This window comes from Anopheles funestus, chromosome 3RL (genome assembly GCF_943734845.2).
Source record: "Anopheles funestus chromosome 3RL, idAnoFuneDA-416_04, whole genome shotgun sequence".
NCBI lineage: Eukaryota > Metazoa > Arthropoda > Insecta > Diptera > Culicidae > Anopheles > Anopheles funestus.
Window position 1 is genome coordinate 1,025,031 of NC_064599.1, and position 18,173 is coordinate 1,043,203.

The 18,173-nt window shown below is 43.4% G+C and overlaps 1 protein-coding gene across 7 annotated transcripts; it reads left to right on the forward strand.

Moving 5' to 3' along the window:
- The first annotated feature begins 152 nt into the window (after positions 1-152).
- LOC125769936 (proton-coupled amino acid transporter-like protein pathetic) lies at positions 153-18,130 on the forward strand. Of its 7 annotated transcripts, none has more exons than XM_049438996.1 (6): positions 153-429; positions 10,883-10,981; positions 11,072-11,142; positions 14,851-14,943; positions 15,037-15,849; positions 15,929-18,130. In XM_049438996.1, exons 2-6 carry the CDS (start codon positions 10,973-10,975, stop codon positions 16,335-16,337), a joined length of 1,395 nt encoding a protein of 464 aa, XP_049294953.1. In that variant the 5' UTR covers positions 153-429; positions 10,883-10,972; the 3' UTR covers positions 16,338-18,130. The 7 variants fall into 7 exon arrangements, with proteins under 7 accessions (XP_049294953.1, XP_049294954.1, XP_049294952.1 ...); XM_049438997.1 differs by lacking the exon at positions 153-429 and adding an exon at positions 3,444-3,575; XM_049438995.1 differs by lacking the exon at positions 153-429 and adding an exon at positions 3,585-3,747.
- The last annotated feature ends 43 nt before the right edge of the window (positions 18,131-18,173 follow it).

An 18,173-nucleotide genomic window follows, 5' to 3' on the forward strand; every position in this document is an offset into this window, starting at 1 on the left:
CATTGGTCTGGCAAATCATTTTATTGCAAAAAAATAGCTTCTATCCTCCCGCTTGCTTTGCTCAAAAGATTTGAGCCAAAACAATTAAAACATTTTCGACCGTCAGTTCATTTTCGAAATCATGTGTCCCTCTCGCACAACGCGTATGTTGCTTACTATCTGTAGCCTTTTTTTGGTACTTCTTGCCGACCAGCATATTCAACCCATGTGAAAACGCCGCTCTAGATCTTTGCAGCTTCTCTGCATAAACATTCTGACCAAGCGCCACAGTTCAATCGCTGTTACAAGGAAACGCATCTTTGTGTCTTTCACCAGTGCAGTGCAAAAAGGTGAAAGACGCTCGGAAAAATTGATGCATTCTGAGTTTTCGTGCGTGTTTTGCTATTCAACGGAAGGTGTTTTGCTTAGCTCGACACGTACTAGATACAGGTAAGAGCAAAAACCTATATTCCATAGAATTGGCAACCAATATATCATCCGCTGTGTCGTTAAACCTTATAAAACTGTGCATAATGAAGCTCGAGCCGAAACGTTAGAACCACTTCGGGACATGAATATGCTGAGATCATAAAGTACCGGTTTCCTTCCTTTTTTTCTCGTTAACGTGTATTTGTGTGTACGTGTGTTTGCACTGTAAGCACTCGCCACGTGGTTGTCCACCGGTACCGGTTCTGTAGAAAAGAAAGACTAACTATACGAACAATACAAAGTGGAAGCAAGTTAGAAAAGGATAAACTGCACACGAGAGATGGAGAGGGAGAGCGGGAAATTTAGTGAGAGTGTGAGTGAGAAAACTCTAACGCTAGGGGATGCAAAGCTGAGACCATAGAAAAAGCGAGGAAAATGTGTAAAACATGCGTGTGGTGTTCCAGCCCTCTGTTTCATTGCTACTTTTGAATGAAACCTTTACGCACTTTATGCTATCAAGCATGTTTCTTTATCAGTGATTACCTTGAACCGGGGGAATTTGTGGAATTTTGCCGGAACTAGCTTCCTGTATCTAAAGCATACGGTCGTACCTTTTAACACCAACAGTTCATCTGCACGCACTAATGATAAAAATAGTTTCTATGCCTACTGGATACCATACATTTACTGTTGTTTTTTTTCTTTGAGATTTCTTACTTTGCCTTCATCCAAGTGTAAATTTTACCTAATGCGTGTCGCCCACCATTATTAGCACGATCAATCCGCCTTCCAGCCGCTGGGCCAAACTGTTGCCACAATCCATGGGTTGTAATTTTTAAGGCTTCCATTTTCATTAAAGCCGCCGGCGAAACGCGCAAAAGCGGATCATGAAAATGGGTTTTTTTTTTACCGGACGCCGCCTGCTAGGATCATTTTTTTTAGCATTGTGTTGGGAATGAATTGAAAAACATACCGAGCACCAAATTCACCGAACGGGTCGATACTAAGTAAAGTATGTACAGTCCGAATGGAGCCTAAACACCGTCCTTTAGGTTCGTTTCTTCGCTCCCCACTTATTACCACCCACCGGGAAAGTCGCGTGGGTGGTAAATTTCCCCAGACGCGTTTACTGGACACGGTATGACGCAATCGAAAATGAGGTGTGCGTGGAAAACGATGACGCGAAAATAGGAAATAAAGTCAGTTCAGCGGAAGCACGCTAGACTGCGTCACAGGGGCATTTTTCTTCGGAACTTCATGAACACTATCCAACTAGCGCTGAACGATGGCCATTTTCTACATTGTTGTGTGCGTATTACCGTGTGAATCAAGTTATCAACAAGTAGTGTATGATCAGTATATATTTTGCTTAATTCCAGCTTTTTTTAGTCTATCAAGCATGATACAAAATGGCAATGAAGAGGCACACAATGTATACATATGCTCACAAGTTTGGCATCCGTTATCGCAACGAGGAACGAATCTGTGTAACGAGATGGAATGAAGCCAATTTTCCACCAAATCTCGGCAGAGCAATTTAACTCCCAATCCGTATTCTTAAGAGTGGGAGAAGAGGAGGGGGGGGGGGAGTGGAAACTGGCATGGTTCAAAATGGTGAAAACCGCTACTCAATCGATTCGGATCTTCTTTGCCGAGTCCATTTTAGTGGAACTCATTGCAACCGCCGTGTCTATCATCTAATTCGCGTGGCATGGCGAGGCACATTTTTGGTTTGCGTGTGCCTCTTGAATGGTGTTTTCCACCAGCAAGAACGAGACGGTAAAGCGAAGCAGAGAGAGAGAGAGACACGAATCTGAAAGCATTTCGGGTATCACCGGGAAAATGGCATGAATCATCGCGCCATGATAGTAAATGTACAGTTTTCACTTAGCGAAGCGTAGAAACGTGAAATTATCGCGCTCCGTTTTCGGGTGAAATGGGTGCAGCTCGTTCCAAGGGTAAACACAGTCTGCGATCTGACTACGATGAATCTACATTTAGAATGATCTTTCCTCCCTTGATAGTATGCGAGCTCCTCATCGCTTTTATGTGTCTTGTGAACGAACCTGTCGAAACATTCCTTCAAAGCAGTCGTAAACGCACGTGCGTCCGCTAATGATAATGCTCAAGGTACTCGAGTAGATTCTTCTAGCGACAGAAATGTGTTGCACTGTTTTCCTTTTGCCAAAAACGATACCGCTTTTCGAACATCCCAAAGTGACCGAGTTTTGATTTGCTTGTGTTGCTGGTTTGCTTGCATGGCTTGTACGTGAGTGATTTATTTTTGGCTCGACCTCGTGCACTGTACTGACATCAAAAAACGCATCTCTTGTTTAAACAGCAAGGTACAGCGCGATGGGAAGAATAAGTGCGTTAAATTTTAACTCTTTATTCGGCGAAAAATGAATAATTGCTTTTAAACCTTCGGTTCATCGTCATCGTGTACTAATTTTTGGCTGACAAATCATCACGAAATGTGTGACGACGTTTGTAAAGGGTTTTGGGGCCATAAGATTTCCCTTTCGTTCAATATCCGACGTTTGGGAGGATCGAGCAGGTGACGGTGTAAAGGTGGCAAGGTATTAGCTAAAGCAATGGAAAATTAGCCTGATGCAACGATGATTCAGTGTTGGCGAAGAAAATGCAGCATGCTCAACATCATTTAGCCGGTTCAAAAGAGAGGAAAAACCCCTCACTGTAGGACCCTGAGAGCGGGAGATTAATGCTATTCGGTAAAATGTGGGTACTGTATAACTAGCGCAAGAGAGAGAGAAAGAGCAATAGAAGGACAGAGAGACAGAGTTTCTAATACTCTTTTTCTCGCGATTTTCCTAGTAATTGAGCATATGAAGAGCACGCATATCGGTCTAGGGGTTGATGTCTAGACAGGGAGAGAAACGAGCAATACCTGTGCCCAACATTCTATGCTTGCTATGATTAACCAATTCCCAAATGAAAAGAAAAAACATGCAAACGGAACATTTCAAGTCGGTTTCTCTCATTCTTGAGAAGAATGTTCTGTTCCTACTGCATAAAGTTCACATTCAACGTTTGGCGCCGCACCGGCCTGGGAGGGTTCACAGCGCGTCGGTCCAAGTGAAAGGCAGAAACTCCACTTCTTTTGCCGCAGTGAAAGAGATTCGTGATTTCTGTTGCTGAGGTTCAAGGTTTGTGTGCGTTTTGCGAGTGTATAAAACATTAAGTCGGTCACCTAAAAAACCAGTATTCAGTTGATGTGTGATCGAGCCGTTAGACGATAGGAAAACGAACGATCGGCAGCAATCGATCATTCTGTGCCTTCGTGTGTATTTTGCTTCGATTCGTCAAGATCGCAGTGAGGTAAGCAAGGGAAACTGTACTGTTGACATCAAGTAGGCGGTGGCGGTGATGAAGGTTTGTCCCTTCAATGTACTCAGCTTGGGAGGCCATAGCTCATCATCCAACAAGTACAGTTGGCTCAGTTACAACAGGACAGATTGTTGACGGCTCCAGTAACACGAGGCGATCAAATTTGTGGAATCAATTATCGGCCGCCACACAGAAGAGGACGCCCCCAAACGATGGGTGGAGGTTGATCAATAGGCAACAGAAATTCGTTTGTGTAAAACGTGTTACAGCGCCGCACAATAATGTCTTGGTGACAACGGCTTTGTATTGTTTGCACAGCGATTTATGCTTGTCTCGTGACAAACGGAAACAAACACACTTCTCCCCGTTGCCTCTGTCTGTTTTACAAGAGAGAAGACAGGAACGATTTTTATCTCAAAAAGCAATACAAAAAAAATCATTGTATTATTTATATGACTGTTAAGCGAAACCATCTGCCCGCGATGGTAAAGGTTTTTCCCGTTTATACTACAAAGGAATGGGTGTGCTCTACTTCCTAAGACGTGACCTTTCTCCCATTTCATTCATTGTGTGCCGCAGTGATTTCGCACAAGCTAACCATTCCGGCCGGTTCGGTGAGTGAAACTGTATTTAACGAGCGCCGTGACTTCGTACCCAAAACAACCCATCTGCATCCCGTATAGATCTAGTCACGCGGCGACAACGCCATTTCGCGCCAGAAATCTCACTATAGACTATCCTGTCGCCATGGCAACTAGTCGTCGATCGGAAGTGGCATCGAACATGGTTGCATTACACAGTGGGATAGTGCAGTTGGACATTAATAGGCAGCTGTGTACTTACACCCCCTCTTGATCATGCTTCTGACACTATCATTCCCTGCTTATTGAATGGTTTTATTTGAATTCTCCTCTCCTTCACATCATTCCTCGGACGTTTGGAGCTCATGTTGAAAGCGCGAGGCAACTGCATATTCCAACAAAGCATGCCTCCCTCTGTGCATTATTAGTGCGTCTCGAAAGCTTAGAATCGATGGTACATATTTTGCAATGCAAAGTGGAAGAATTGGCTTATTTGTTTAGCGACTGGTACTCGACAATCTTCAAGTGGATACCGGGTGGGTTGGAGATGAAGTAGTCCCTCCGCCCCAACCCCCCTTTACACGGCAGGAGGATTTACTCAATGCAAACAAATCGCACACGCACACAGGACGCCTTGAAATGTTGATTTTTAGCTCACTGTTGCCCTTGCTCTTTGGCTGCCAATCAATAGCTTTAGCCAATCAGAGGGGGTTGCATTTTATTTTGGAATTAGATGACGACACACCGTAACCGGCAACCTACGTAATTTCGATGACGTTGCACAACGTGTGCAGAACAAATCGGATAAAGTGTAAAGAAAACTGGTGGTAATCGCTGATTGCGTGTACGGCGATAACAACACACGATAAGGTCTAGGTCTTTTGAAAGAAACAAAGCTCTGCAACCTTACAGTCATAGCACAAGTGAGGTGGTCGTTGTGGCGTCTACCCAAGATAACGTATACGCGAACATATTTTGGTCGCATCATATAAATACTACGGTTCAATGCAGAGCATTACAACATTACAGAAATACGTCTGCCAAAATCGTACTTAGTAATAGTCGCGCTGAAATTAGCTCCAACTAATAGTATTGCATCATTCGGTCAGCATCGAAGACACCACGCGGTAAGCAGCGGCAGCAACCCTTGGAGTGCGCCAAAAACCCAAAGTACATAAACCATTCGAAGAACAATACGCAAAAGGGCTGATGGTGTGTGTGTTGGTGGTATCGATCAGTGAAATAACAAGACAGAGAGAGAGAGAGAGACGCTTTAATAGAGAAAAGAGCTTTGTAATGTGGTTGCGCGTTGGCAAACGCTCGTTGGAGCGATAGGAAAAGCAAGAAAAAAACACGCGTAAACGATTTGGGGTTGATGAGTATAGTGCAGTATTGGTAGTAGTAACAAGTAGTAACAGTATTCGAAGCGCGACAGTCTTCGCAGTCTAGCACGGCATCGGCATCAGTTAAGCTTTCAGTTATCATATGACAGCTGCCGATCGAAGCAGGCGTTAGAAGTGGGTCACAGCACCAAGTGAAAAGCAGCACCACCAATTTCACCTTCAAATCCTGGTAGGCGGAGCACTCTGATTGCCTTTGAGATTGTAAGCTGAAGGCAGCATTAATAAATAAGGACTCGAGTTTTAATATTTCGTTTTTGGGGATGTGTGTTTGTCCTTAGTGCAAAGTTATGTAGAAGAAATAGTGGAACTTGTAGCGACTAAGTGAAAGTTTAGTGTTCTTTTTGTTGGTTGTTAGTAACTAGCAATATAATAGAACTTTCGTCGGTCTGGTGGAGTGCTAGTGAAACTGGTTAAAGTTGACATAACAGAGGACGGCTATTAGTGCTCTTCCACGGCGCATTAGAAACCAAACACGTGGCTTTGAAATGTAATATTCTTCAACGCTTTCCTCGTCGGCTCCTCTGCTTGTGCTCGACCCGCGACGGTTCTCTCTTCTAAATCCGGTTGTGTAGTTTTGTTTGCACGATGCACGTTCTGTCTGATTACGTTTCGTTCCGCACAGGAAATACGTACTAAATTATTCTGACGCATCAGGTTACATACAACCACGTTGGTGTAATGCTTGCAAGCCGAAGTTGGTGGCAAGCCATCGACAGGGGAATTTGGTCACTGGCAAATGAAACTTCATCGGAAAACCAACCCCTACAAGGTAGCCGGAATATTGCTCGCATACTACGCCGTATGCAACGGTAGACGGTCCCTAATAAGACTTAGGCACTTTATCATATTGTTCACAAGAAAGTGTCATTGGTTACAGCGTTATCATGTAACATACTACCGAGAATTCTACGGTTATTACTGCGGATAGCTGATAAGAGCTATCATGACAATTCTTCACAGTCCAAATAACAACATAATTAGTTGCCGAATGATACGTAAAGTGAATTGGATCGATGAGGATCAATCGATGAGGACCTACCGGGGGGGAAAAAATGTTCCATCCGCTATGCTAATTGGCGGAATAATGTAAAAGACCACCTTTAAGGCACTGAAGGTGCGAAACGTACGGAATGTAAAATGCTAACAGATTACCCCGTGCTCGACAATTTTAACGCCCGGCAAGAAAGGCTTTGCTCGCGTGTTTCCCTTTCAACCCTTCAATGTTCCGGTCGGCCTTGGCACAGAAAACTTCTACCGGCCATTACAGGCAGACTCACTGATTCTCGGCCTATTTTCCCATCTTCCCAACCCAGTTCGGGTTGTGAAACTTGTTGCCTCGTCTGGTTGCCATCTGTGTTTGCGAAGAAGTTCTTCTGCAGAAGGGTCGACGCCGGATAAGATGCCTGCGGGAAACAAGCTTCAAGAGGGCTTCGCCTGCTATAACCAGTTTCTCAGAAATCAACGGTTCTGGTGTTCTTTCGCATTGCTCTTCTCTGTACCGTGCATCAACCCTCCGCTCGTCTGGAAGCTTCATTCGATCAGCAAACATTTAGGTGTAACGATCGCTCCGAGTTTCAAATTTTCCTGGCTAGGTTGATAATTTTTGCTACGCTGTGCAAGAACCATTGCGCTTTTGGCCGTTATGAAGGCTGTCTCAATGTACCTTTTCCCGGGTGAAACCATTATATATATTTGCATTTCACGATTGTTTTAAGTTTCAACATCGGTTGAAGAAAATTTGTGCAAGCTTAGCTTTTTTTCTGGAGGACGCGCCACAGCAGGCAATTGGTCATTGGTCCGGTGTGGTGTCGGAATCGTGTTTCTTGCGCGTGTTGCAGCGTTCCAGTGAATTTTCCAAACACATGGAACGGACTGTGTCTAATGTGTCGAATATTGCATCAGAAAACTACACCCTTGCTGTACTTGCGTTGACCGTGTGGTTATGAAGCTAGTTTGAATCGCAAAATAATAACGACAATTTAGAACTTACCAGAATAATCATGAACGAATAAGCGTTGCACACAATTCGGATGACCTTCCAGTGAATGAGTTATCTAATGTATGTTCCAACTACATACGTATAAATCTAAACACTGTTAGATCGATGAGGAGGAGCATCATGTCACTTTAGCTGTGATGTTAGCCTATGTTGGAAACCTAAGGGAAATGTATAAAGATCGTCATTTGTCCACAAGTATGAACAGAATTTGCTGTGGGAGAAACTCCTAAAAGCTTCTACACTCAAAGAAGCTTCGCACTATGAACGAGTGCCTGACGTCGAACACTGAGAATGCCATTTCCCCCCCCCCCCCCCCATTTTTTGGGTAAAATATGAGACCTGTTTGACATTTATATCAAACCAGACGAATGACTGTTACAAAAAGGAACAAGCTCTGGTGTTGAAAGTTTTGAAAACTTGTCGATGTGCAGTGGACGTAAAACGTCAAAATCAACAAGCTCCCACACATGTATTTGCAAAACACATAAGATTAAAAAATAATCAACAACTTGTAGTAGACGACGGGCGGCTTTTGTGCCGCTTTCCAAAGTCCGCAGAACAAAAAACAAAACGGGAAGTAAGTAGCAGGTGGCGCTTTCCATTGCCGAGATTGGTTGATTAAAGTTGAACCTGCAACGTGATCCGCATGCTCGCGTCAGCTGCCAGTTTACAACTCCCGGAAGTAGCCTGGCAAACTTTTGGTGGTGAAGCAATGTTTTCAAATTTACACCGAGCTGAGTGAACTGTGAACTGTGGAGTGTGTGTCTTTAACTGCCACGTTGCTAGGAGAACCGATAAGCCAAATGTGTGATTTGGTTTGAACAGTCAGCTGAGAGTTGAGTGATTGGCTACAAAAAAATTGGCCACATTCTATTGCACCAAAACGGAAGTATGGGCAGGAAGATAGTGTTGATTAAAAAAACACACGGCACATCAATTCTATCTTTGCACGTACAGTTAAACAAGATAACAATGTATGAAGACACTGCATATCGATTTGCAAAGTATCACATTTTCCACTCGTCATCCCGATCGTTGGTGAAGTTTGTCATCTTCGTGTCCGGGTGGCACAATTGCATATTCAGAGCAGCGAAAGATAAGATACGATGCTATCAGGTATGCGCTGATGAACCTGATTGACAACCGCAACCTCAGGACGTATGTATCGGAACGCAGCAGTAATTGGATTCTTTGCCGTGATGCACGTCCTTAGCAGTTGGTTTGAGGTTGTAGCAATCCCCGTTTGTTGTTCCTTCATCCCTACTGTTTCGACTTGTCCTCTTATGTGCGATAAGAAATACTGGGTACGGAAACAGCAAAATATTTTCCTTCACACATATTACCGCAACAAACCGTGTTGTTGTGGCGTTTGTGGTATTTATTCCTATTTGTGTGCTGTTTTGCCGATTCTCCGAGCTGTGCGGTGACCATTAGCGATTGCCGTTCGAATGTTTGTGACCGCCTGGATGGGTACGTTTTTTCAACAAACTGCAGCTTATCAGCAGCACGCGATCGTACCAAACCTGACCTCCAACCGACAGCCGATTGAACCTTCAAAACATTCGATTTAGGCTTCCAGATCGATAAGTACTATTCGTGTCGAGTTTTCCAACGGATATTCCCTTCATAACGTCATAAATCTCCATTCGGGTTTTGTGGGGAATTTCACTTTCATTCACCTTCCTTCATTCAGAGGGCAGGACTTCTGTCTTTGCACCCACTACTTAAACAACATTAAAAATAGAACCATTTCGACAATCAACAATTACAAGAAAACCACCTCCCCTGCCACGAATTGTCCGTTGTTTATCCTAGTCTGGGTTAGGGTTGGGTTTTGTGCTGACGTCAATGGCGGCCATGGATAGGGTATGGAAAACCGTTTCAAGGTCCGGACGCAAGAAAATCCCATCGAACATGATTGACGAATTTCGGTGCGAACGTCGTCAGTGAATGCTTATCTGTGCTACGTTCGATATGGCCATAACACTACGGTGGGATGTGTCAACCAACAATCCTCTCACCCGGCCACACTTGAACCGTTACCAAACCTAATCGCAAGTGCTCGAGTCATTGTACTCAGGCAGGAGAAGTTCGCAAGCTGTTACCAGAGTGGAAAATGATATTTTTGTTTCGCTAACTTCTTAAAATAATCTTCTAAATATTGACCAAGCGTCAAGAACTAGACCGGGAGCATGTGTTTCTGTTTGCACCTGAAATGAAAAATGGTCCAAAAAAAGAAAAGTCCCAAAAAAAATGGAACGGAAGCAGTGGCGGCCAGTAGCATTAGACTCAAGACCATTAGCTATTTACGCAAGTACGCTTGGTTTAGTGTAATGCACCTTTTTAAAATGCATTTCGTTCGATGCGTAGACTGTTATCGTTAGAATATTTCTCTTTTTGGACATGAAATTCTACACTGGAGCGGTTTCTAAATTGTGTTAGCCCAAATCGATTTGGCCGTGATTGTTTCGCTGGGTGCCGTGATAGGGGGTATAAATATTCATCACGCTATCAGCAGCTAACAATTGGAGCCCGCGTGAAGTCTGATGGGTTGTTTTGGATGGGACAAGGCCATATCAAGCAGAAGACGAGCCTCCATGTTTTTTTGTGTGTTTTGAGAAGGGAATTAGACATCTATCCTTTCTTCTTTGTCCTCAATTTTTCTTCTTCTACTTGCGCGATCGTACTTAAATTGATCAGTAATCATTCTAACCGCTTTAGTGGTTGCCGACGGTTGGCATAATTTTGTCCAATTGATGTGGCGCGTTCGACATACTATCGAACGCGGAGACATCCAATTATTGCTTACTTTCCAATTACACCATAACTGTGAAAAGTGCCCACTAGATAGACGACAATCTGATCCCAGGGCTGTGTCGTTAGCCATGCTTTCAGTCCGTTTAAGGCGTTCTAGTCTTATTCACTTATTAAAGACGATCGATTAAAAGCCGACAGCAGAGGAGGAAGAGGGGTCATAGCAATAGTGTGATGACATTCATTTGTCATCAATTGTTTCATAGAGTAGTGGCATTCAATTGCATTAAACTTATAACATCAACAAAATAATAAACCCAACATTGTTTCTTATAAAATCCCTTACAAGTATGAATGATGATGTTTTTTTTCGTTTATTCTATTTGCAGCACTAAACCGATACTTCACAAACAGCACAAGAGCTATACCAAACCCAGGGATTTACAACCAACCGCCGCAGTGTAACCAGTGACGACAAAATGGTGAACGTAAGTGTTCGTTCACTAAGAGTTTCACGTATTTCACCAAGCTTAGAGCACTAACTTAATCCCTTCTCTCTTTTACTGCCCTCGATGCAGGAATATACGGGACCACCTCCGCAGGAAATGGAAACATTCCTGCCACAGGATGGAAAGAACGGAGCCACTGTGTAAGTTGAACAATAACAGTTAGGGAGGGGATTTATACATTAGTAACAATGTGTTTCCATTGTGTGAACCTCCAGTAAATACTGCTTTATGAGTGATATTCCGCACACTTCAAGTGGGAAATATTGCCAAGATAGCAATAATTGCTAACATGAACACTGGACTAAGAATGCGTCCGTTCTCCTGCAACTTGTAGCGCAGAATGACTAAAATATCGCATCACGTTTCGATAAGATTCCCAAATGTTCTCCACATGACCAACAGACGCAACAGGTGTCCGTATGCATGCTGTGTGTCATTTTAGGATGGAACGAATTGAACAATCTTCTCCTCGTGGAATAATAACCAGGGCGGTATGGAAAAGGGTCCTGTTAATATTTTACAATCATGCAACGATAATATATTAACCGATTTTTGTATGCTACATTAAGTTCCTCCAGGAATATAGATGATTGCATAAAACACTTTCACTGCAGGCTAGTATAAATCAACTAAATTTATGACGTGCATCTTTATCAGAAGGATGGAGAAGGCTTTTATTTTTGAACAAAAAATTTGGACCACCACTTTGCCGCTTTGGACCCTTCACGGATGCAAAGGAAGATTAAGGTTGTGCAACTGGATTTTTAAATTATTGCAAAATACGTACGATTCATGTGTCGCAAGCCACACGCCCCAAAGAATGATGGTTCGTTAAAAAACATTTTTACCATAAGCAATTTGCTACTGGAGAGGTGCACGGTGGCCTGACCTGTGTTAAGTTCCATAAATGGTCTAATGAGAATTAATTGCTGGAATTCCGATCGATCTTTTTCTGCTGTTATTGCCTATGGACACTTTTCGATGCACCCTTGATATTTAGCCATGTAGAAACCGAACTGACAGCTTTGCGTTTTCCATGTCGCTGCGGGAAGTTTCGTTCATTTCTTCATAATTCTCGGAATCTTGCACCAACTGACGAGGGCGTTTAGTGACTTTACATGCATCTTTGCATTCACGAAATGATTTTTTTAAGGTTACCGTTTGGCCTTTTTGGCATAAAGCAAACAGAGCCGAAAAAGAACAGAAAAATAAATCTCCCCAAAAACAGACATACCAATGCGATCTGACCTGGGATCCTTATTGCGGTTCACCGAGGGACTTTTGGGGTACTTCTTTGCGTTACCGATTCAGTGCCACTGCGATTGGTCCATTGGTGAACCACCGTCCCGTCCTGCACAAGAAAAACTCCATTCGTCGAGCGCATGATTTCGTCTTCCCTTGAAGACCGTCGGTTGAACTCTTCGGTTTCTTTACTTGTTTTAGCTGTTAGCTGTTTTGTTACTGCATTTTCTTGTGGATAATTTTCGTGCCAGTACAGCTCGTTGCATGGGAAGGAAAAATTCGATAATGAACAAATCGATACTTCGAACCGGATATCGATTGGAGAGTAGAAAGGGCGAAGCCGACGGGAAACATTGAGGGGACACGCACATGCACTTTTTGGCGAGAGATAATATTGAAAGAGGGTGTGCAGAAGGAATAACTCATCATCTTCTGCACTCTTATTGGTGGATCGCAACTCGGTGGAAACTTAAGCGAGGTAAAGAGTGAGGAGATTCTGGTGGAATAAATTAATTCCCGACCTGAAATCGGCTTTTGCCAACCTTTATTGTTGAGAGAAACTGATAAGAATAGGAACAGGCGAGAAAACAGGATGAAAATCGAAAAAGCAAACCACAAGTACTGTGCAAAGTGATATTTTGGTGTCTTCAAACGTAGACACTTGTATTGAACTTAAGGAAACTTCTGAAACTTCAAATTAATGTTTCAAACGTAATAGACCAACAGAAATGTACATACAAACTTTGTTTCGTAGCTAAATGTCACTCAAAACAATCGATTTTAATGAGACACAGAAAACGAACCTCTTCGTTGCTATATAACGTCACACACTGATACAAGTATGCCTGATGCATTCATTCGTAAACCAGCTTTAATTTCTATTTTTGGCTGTGGTTTTTCGTCAGCACCTAATTTGATTTTCACGCGATCGCCATGCTAGTACGATCGATTATATTACCGTGTATTACGTCTGTTGAGCATAGAAGCGATTCATCGATGCATCAAGAACCTTGCAAAACAAACTCATCAAAAATGCATGCCATTAATACGATCGGCGTGAACGGTGCACTGACACACTGCTGCTGCTGCTGCTTTGCATACGCAAAAAAGAAAAGCATACAACCCTTTTAACTTTTTTACTCTGGATAGAGCAATTCGCCTGAGGACAGAGGCGTTTTCTTTGCGTCGAAAGTAAGAAAACGAGTAACGTACGCGATTGCGACGAGGAAAATGTAATCACTAAAATAGAGGCAATATGGCAAAGATATGCAACAATCGATGCGATGTCGCTTAACGTAAAGGGATGTTTTTTTCCTTTCTTTCTTTCTTGTGTGTGTGGACCACAATCAAGTCCTCGATGTATGGCTCGTCATATTGCGTTGCAATTTCCTGGGAAGCAAGGGTTTGCATTGTTCGCATTTCAGGCCATTCGTCCGGTGGGTTGAAGTTTTCAACTGCATCGAGGAAAAATGTATACAGAGGAACAAAGAAGGCAGGAGGGCAGGTACTCGGTAGTTAATAACAGCTCCAAGCCAGTACGTATACTGATAGTTAACACAGAAATGTTCGAAAAACATCACTGGCGCATGTTCGTCTCTGTCATTCCCTGTGGTTTCGAGACGCGATCTGTTCCTGCGATGGAGCCCCAGCCGAAAATTATCCTCCCGTCATTCATGTACCTTCGTTGATGCTCTGCTTGCAGTCTGCAGTGAAAACTCACAAAAAGAAGCAACAGAACAGAGCAACAAAAATGTTATCTTGCCATGTACCGGTCTATGGAGACAACATGCCCACCTTGCAAGCTCGCCTAAGGTTCAGCACTGGCTACGGGTGGGTAGCAAGCGGGGAAATGTAGAAGGGAGATGGTTTAATTTTCGCTGAAGCACGACATGTCTTGCCGGGCGACCAACCGAGCCAACGATCAGGACCAAAACCGTTTTATGTGGTCAGTACACTAACGGTCGTCCGCCGAGAAGGAGGCTTTTGAGGTATCCAAGACCTCTGCCAGTTGTGGTTCCTTTTTTGCCTAGTAGTGAGTTTGGTTTGTTTAAAAAGAGCGTATTTGTTTGTGAGAAAGGTCACATCTGTTTAGTGTTTTAAATAAACTTCATTCCCGGGTCTTTAGTGCGATTCTGACACACGTGCCCAAGGTTTTGCAAACAAATTGTGCGTGAAGCGTGTAGTTTGGCTGGACGCAAGCAAGATTCAGTTAAATTTCGGCACAGAATTCCATCCCCAACGTCAGGGTTCTGAAGCAAACCTTCAGTATGGCGTCGTCAAATAACAACAACAATAACAATGAGGAGAAAATGGACATGGATATAAGGTGAATATCGTTGAGCTATGAGTTAAGGAGTGGCAGTTGCAGAAAAATGCCTCAATTCCATTGTATAACTTCAAGCTTTGGTCAATTAGGCTGATGCAACAATGTAGCATAATGTGTCTAGAAGGGTTTTCAAATGACCTGCGAGGGTTTAGACTCCATCGCATACTACCCGAACAGTGTTTGTCTTAACACTGGCATTATAACTGTAGTAGGAAAAATCATTCACTTTTTCTAGCCTATCTACTAATAAATTACGGTTTGTTCTTTCCATTCTCTAAAGGTACAAGTTTACACCTGCCAAATCCGATGTCGAAGCAAATGGTACAATGCAGTTTGATCCGTTTAAAGAACGGAAACTGGAACATCCTACAACGTGAGTTGAGTTGGAGGAGATATTCGATTCGTAATTTGGATGTCCGCTTTTACTGATTATCTATTGGATTTTGATTTGTTTGATACCATACAGCGATGGTGAAACGTTAACGCATCTGTTGAAGGCATCGCTCGGTACGGGCATCCTTGCGATGCCGGTCGCTTTCAGTTATGCTGGTCTTGTTGGAGGTATCCTGGCCACCGTTTTCACCGCTTTCATCTGTACGCACTGCGCCTACGTATTGGTCAAGTGCGGTCACACACTGTATCGTCGCACCCATCGAACAGCAATGAGCTTCTCCGAGATTGCCGAGGTCGCATTCGAGAATGGACCGGAATGGGGTCGCCGGTTTGGCATGCCTACATCGTACTGCATCAGATATGGACTGTTCATAACGTACTTCGGTACCTGTGCCGTCTATACTGTCATCATTGCGACCAACTTCCAGCAGGTCATCGAGCATTACTACGGCAGCCCGTTGAATTTGCGCGTCATGATTGCACTTCTGCTTGTCCCGCTCATCCTACTGTCCTGGGTACCGAATCTGAAGTATCTCGCACCGGTCTCCATGGTCGCTAACGTGTTTATGGGCGTTGGATTGGGTATTACGTTCTACTATCTCGTCACCGATATGCCACCGGTGAATTCACGTCCACTGTTCTTGCCTGTGATGCAGTGGCCCGCATTCTTTGCCATTGTCATCTTTGCCATGGAGGCTATCGGTGTTGTAATGCCGCTGGAAAATCAGATGAAAACGCCTCAGAACTTTATCGGTCTTTGTGGTGTGTTAAACCAGGGTATGGCTGGTGTGACGCTGATCTATATCCTGCTCGGTTTTCTTGGTTACGTTAAGTATGGTGTTGAGGCGGAAGGAAGCATAACACTCAACCTGCCAGTTGATGAAATGTGAGTTTCAGTACCTGTTTCAGTTTCTGCCAATAACGGATGATGATTAATGATGGTGATTCATTGATTTCTCTTTCAGTCCCGCTCAAGCAGTGAAGATCCTGATCGCCTTAGCCGTATACTGCACATTCGGACTGCAGTTCTACGTGTGTCTTGATATTGGCTGGGTGGCCATCAAGGATCGCTTCACAAAGCGACCGAGGCTGGTGGAGTACGTTATGCGCACCATCCTCGTCACTGCTGCCGTCCTGCTAGCCGTCGCTGTCCCGACCATTGGCCCGTTCATTGGTCTCATTGGTGCGTTCTGCTTCTCGATCCTAGGCTTGCTGATCCCGATTGTGATCGAGATGGTGACGTACTGGGAGGAAGGATTCGGCCCCGGTAACTGGATCGTGTGGAAGAACGTGATCGTCTTCGTTTTCGGTATCATTGCGCTCGTGTTTGGTTCCAAGAGCTCCATCCAGGACATCCTCGCCTTGTACGCTTAGGTCTACAGCACCTGAGCAAGTACAGTAGCCAATGGAAATTGGCTGAAACACACTAAGCAATTATACCGACGAACACCTATCTAGACGGATTTGCTGACTGAGAAACAAACTGTCTTTCGTTTGCTTTTCTACAGCTACCATTTTCTACCTGTTTTGCTATTTAGATTTTTGATTTATTGCACGGCTTTTGTGCATATGCGCCAAGCGCAATCCTACTTTGGATGGGACGTCTTCTACATCCAGATAAGAGTGTAAGCGTTGTGTGCGAAGAAAAATGATGCGCCCGCAGTCGTTTCAAATATTGGAAACAGCACTGGACGTTCATCTATAACGGAAAAGGCCCGGAAAGAGAAGATGTTGTTAGGCTGGACCATCATTAATACACACATACACAAGTGCCTCATACAGTAGAGCAACAATTGATATTGCGTAGTAGTAGCAACAGCAGAAAAACAGACACGCATCGTAACGCAAAAAGCAACATTGTTTTTATCTGCAACATTTCTATGTGACCATTGTTGGCTAATGCTGGCGTTTCCGCGCCTGGTGTACGTGTTTTTTCCTTCAGTTTTTGGTAAAATGGAAGTTAACAAAACAGCATTTTGGACACGTTTTTTAACTTTGGAAGCGTTAAATCATCCGTTCTCAGGGATGATGAGTGAGTAGTTCACACAGTTATACAAAACTATGGAAAACAAAAAAAAACGCCACATACAACAACCGAATGGCAAGTGAATGATGCGCAACGTTTGACTGTCGAAATTGTAACGTTTTTGGTTTTTTGCTGCCAGCCATGTGCTGCCTTTATCAACTAGCTTTTGTTGTTTTTCTGAATTTGTTCGTAGTGTAAGGTCGCCACATCAGTTTCCTAGCCTATCATTAACGAAAAAAGTACCGCTCAATATAAATAACATGCAGTTATTGCTGATTTGTCTTATCAAATGTTGATCTCGTGCTACGAGGTTTACTAGCAATCGCCCCGCATACATGGACAAGTTAATGGTTCCTTTTATAAAAGAACCATTTTCTACGGTGCTGATGTTCAGTCAAATCCATTAACATAAATATGGAAAAGGTCGTCCTTATTCCAATCAGACTGTAGCGAAGCCAGTACCAACTGCGTATTGATATTTGAGACAATCATTCGGCAAATGCGCGCAATTCATAACGCCGTTAAACATGTCAAACGTCCTGCCGATTTCTATGAACTTTCCATTCTCGTCACGCCGGATCTCTCGGACTGGTGGCAGACGATTGATCGTACTTATCACCGTGCGCCTTTTCAAACGGTTGATATACATAGTGCAAGATAATATCCCAACGATCGATAATCGCCTGCCATCACTGCAAGTAAATGGTAATCAACCGACGTGAAGTGAACGGAATGGCTCACCAAATCGGCGTGGCGTTTAGTATGTTAAACACTATCCACTGAGCATACTGTGTCCTTTTGTTTTCATTTAACTGAAACGAAGGAAAGCTACCATACGAACGCTCAAAATCGGTAACTTTTGCATAACATAATGCTTGACCGTTCCCAGACGTAGTACTTCATTCATTTACTTCTGTTTGTTTGTTTGTTTTGTTTGCTCCCATTCCTATAATTAATCATGTTTTCTCATTGGCCCGCATTAGACTAAGTGAGTATTGGATAAATAAGTACGAAGATTTCGGTGGCAGAGTTGTCTGGCACGTTAAGATTTACATTGATTGTAAGAACGCGTATGAATGAAGAAAAAAGAAACAAATAAGGGAAAAAATCAATATGGAAAATAAATACATAATTAATATTATACGAGTTCCCATAATTAATATTATATGAGTTTGCCTCCCAAG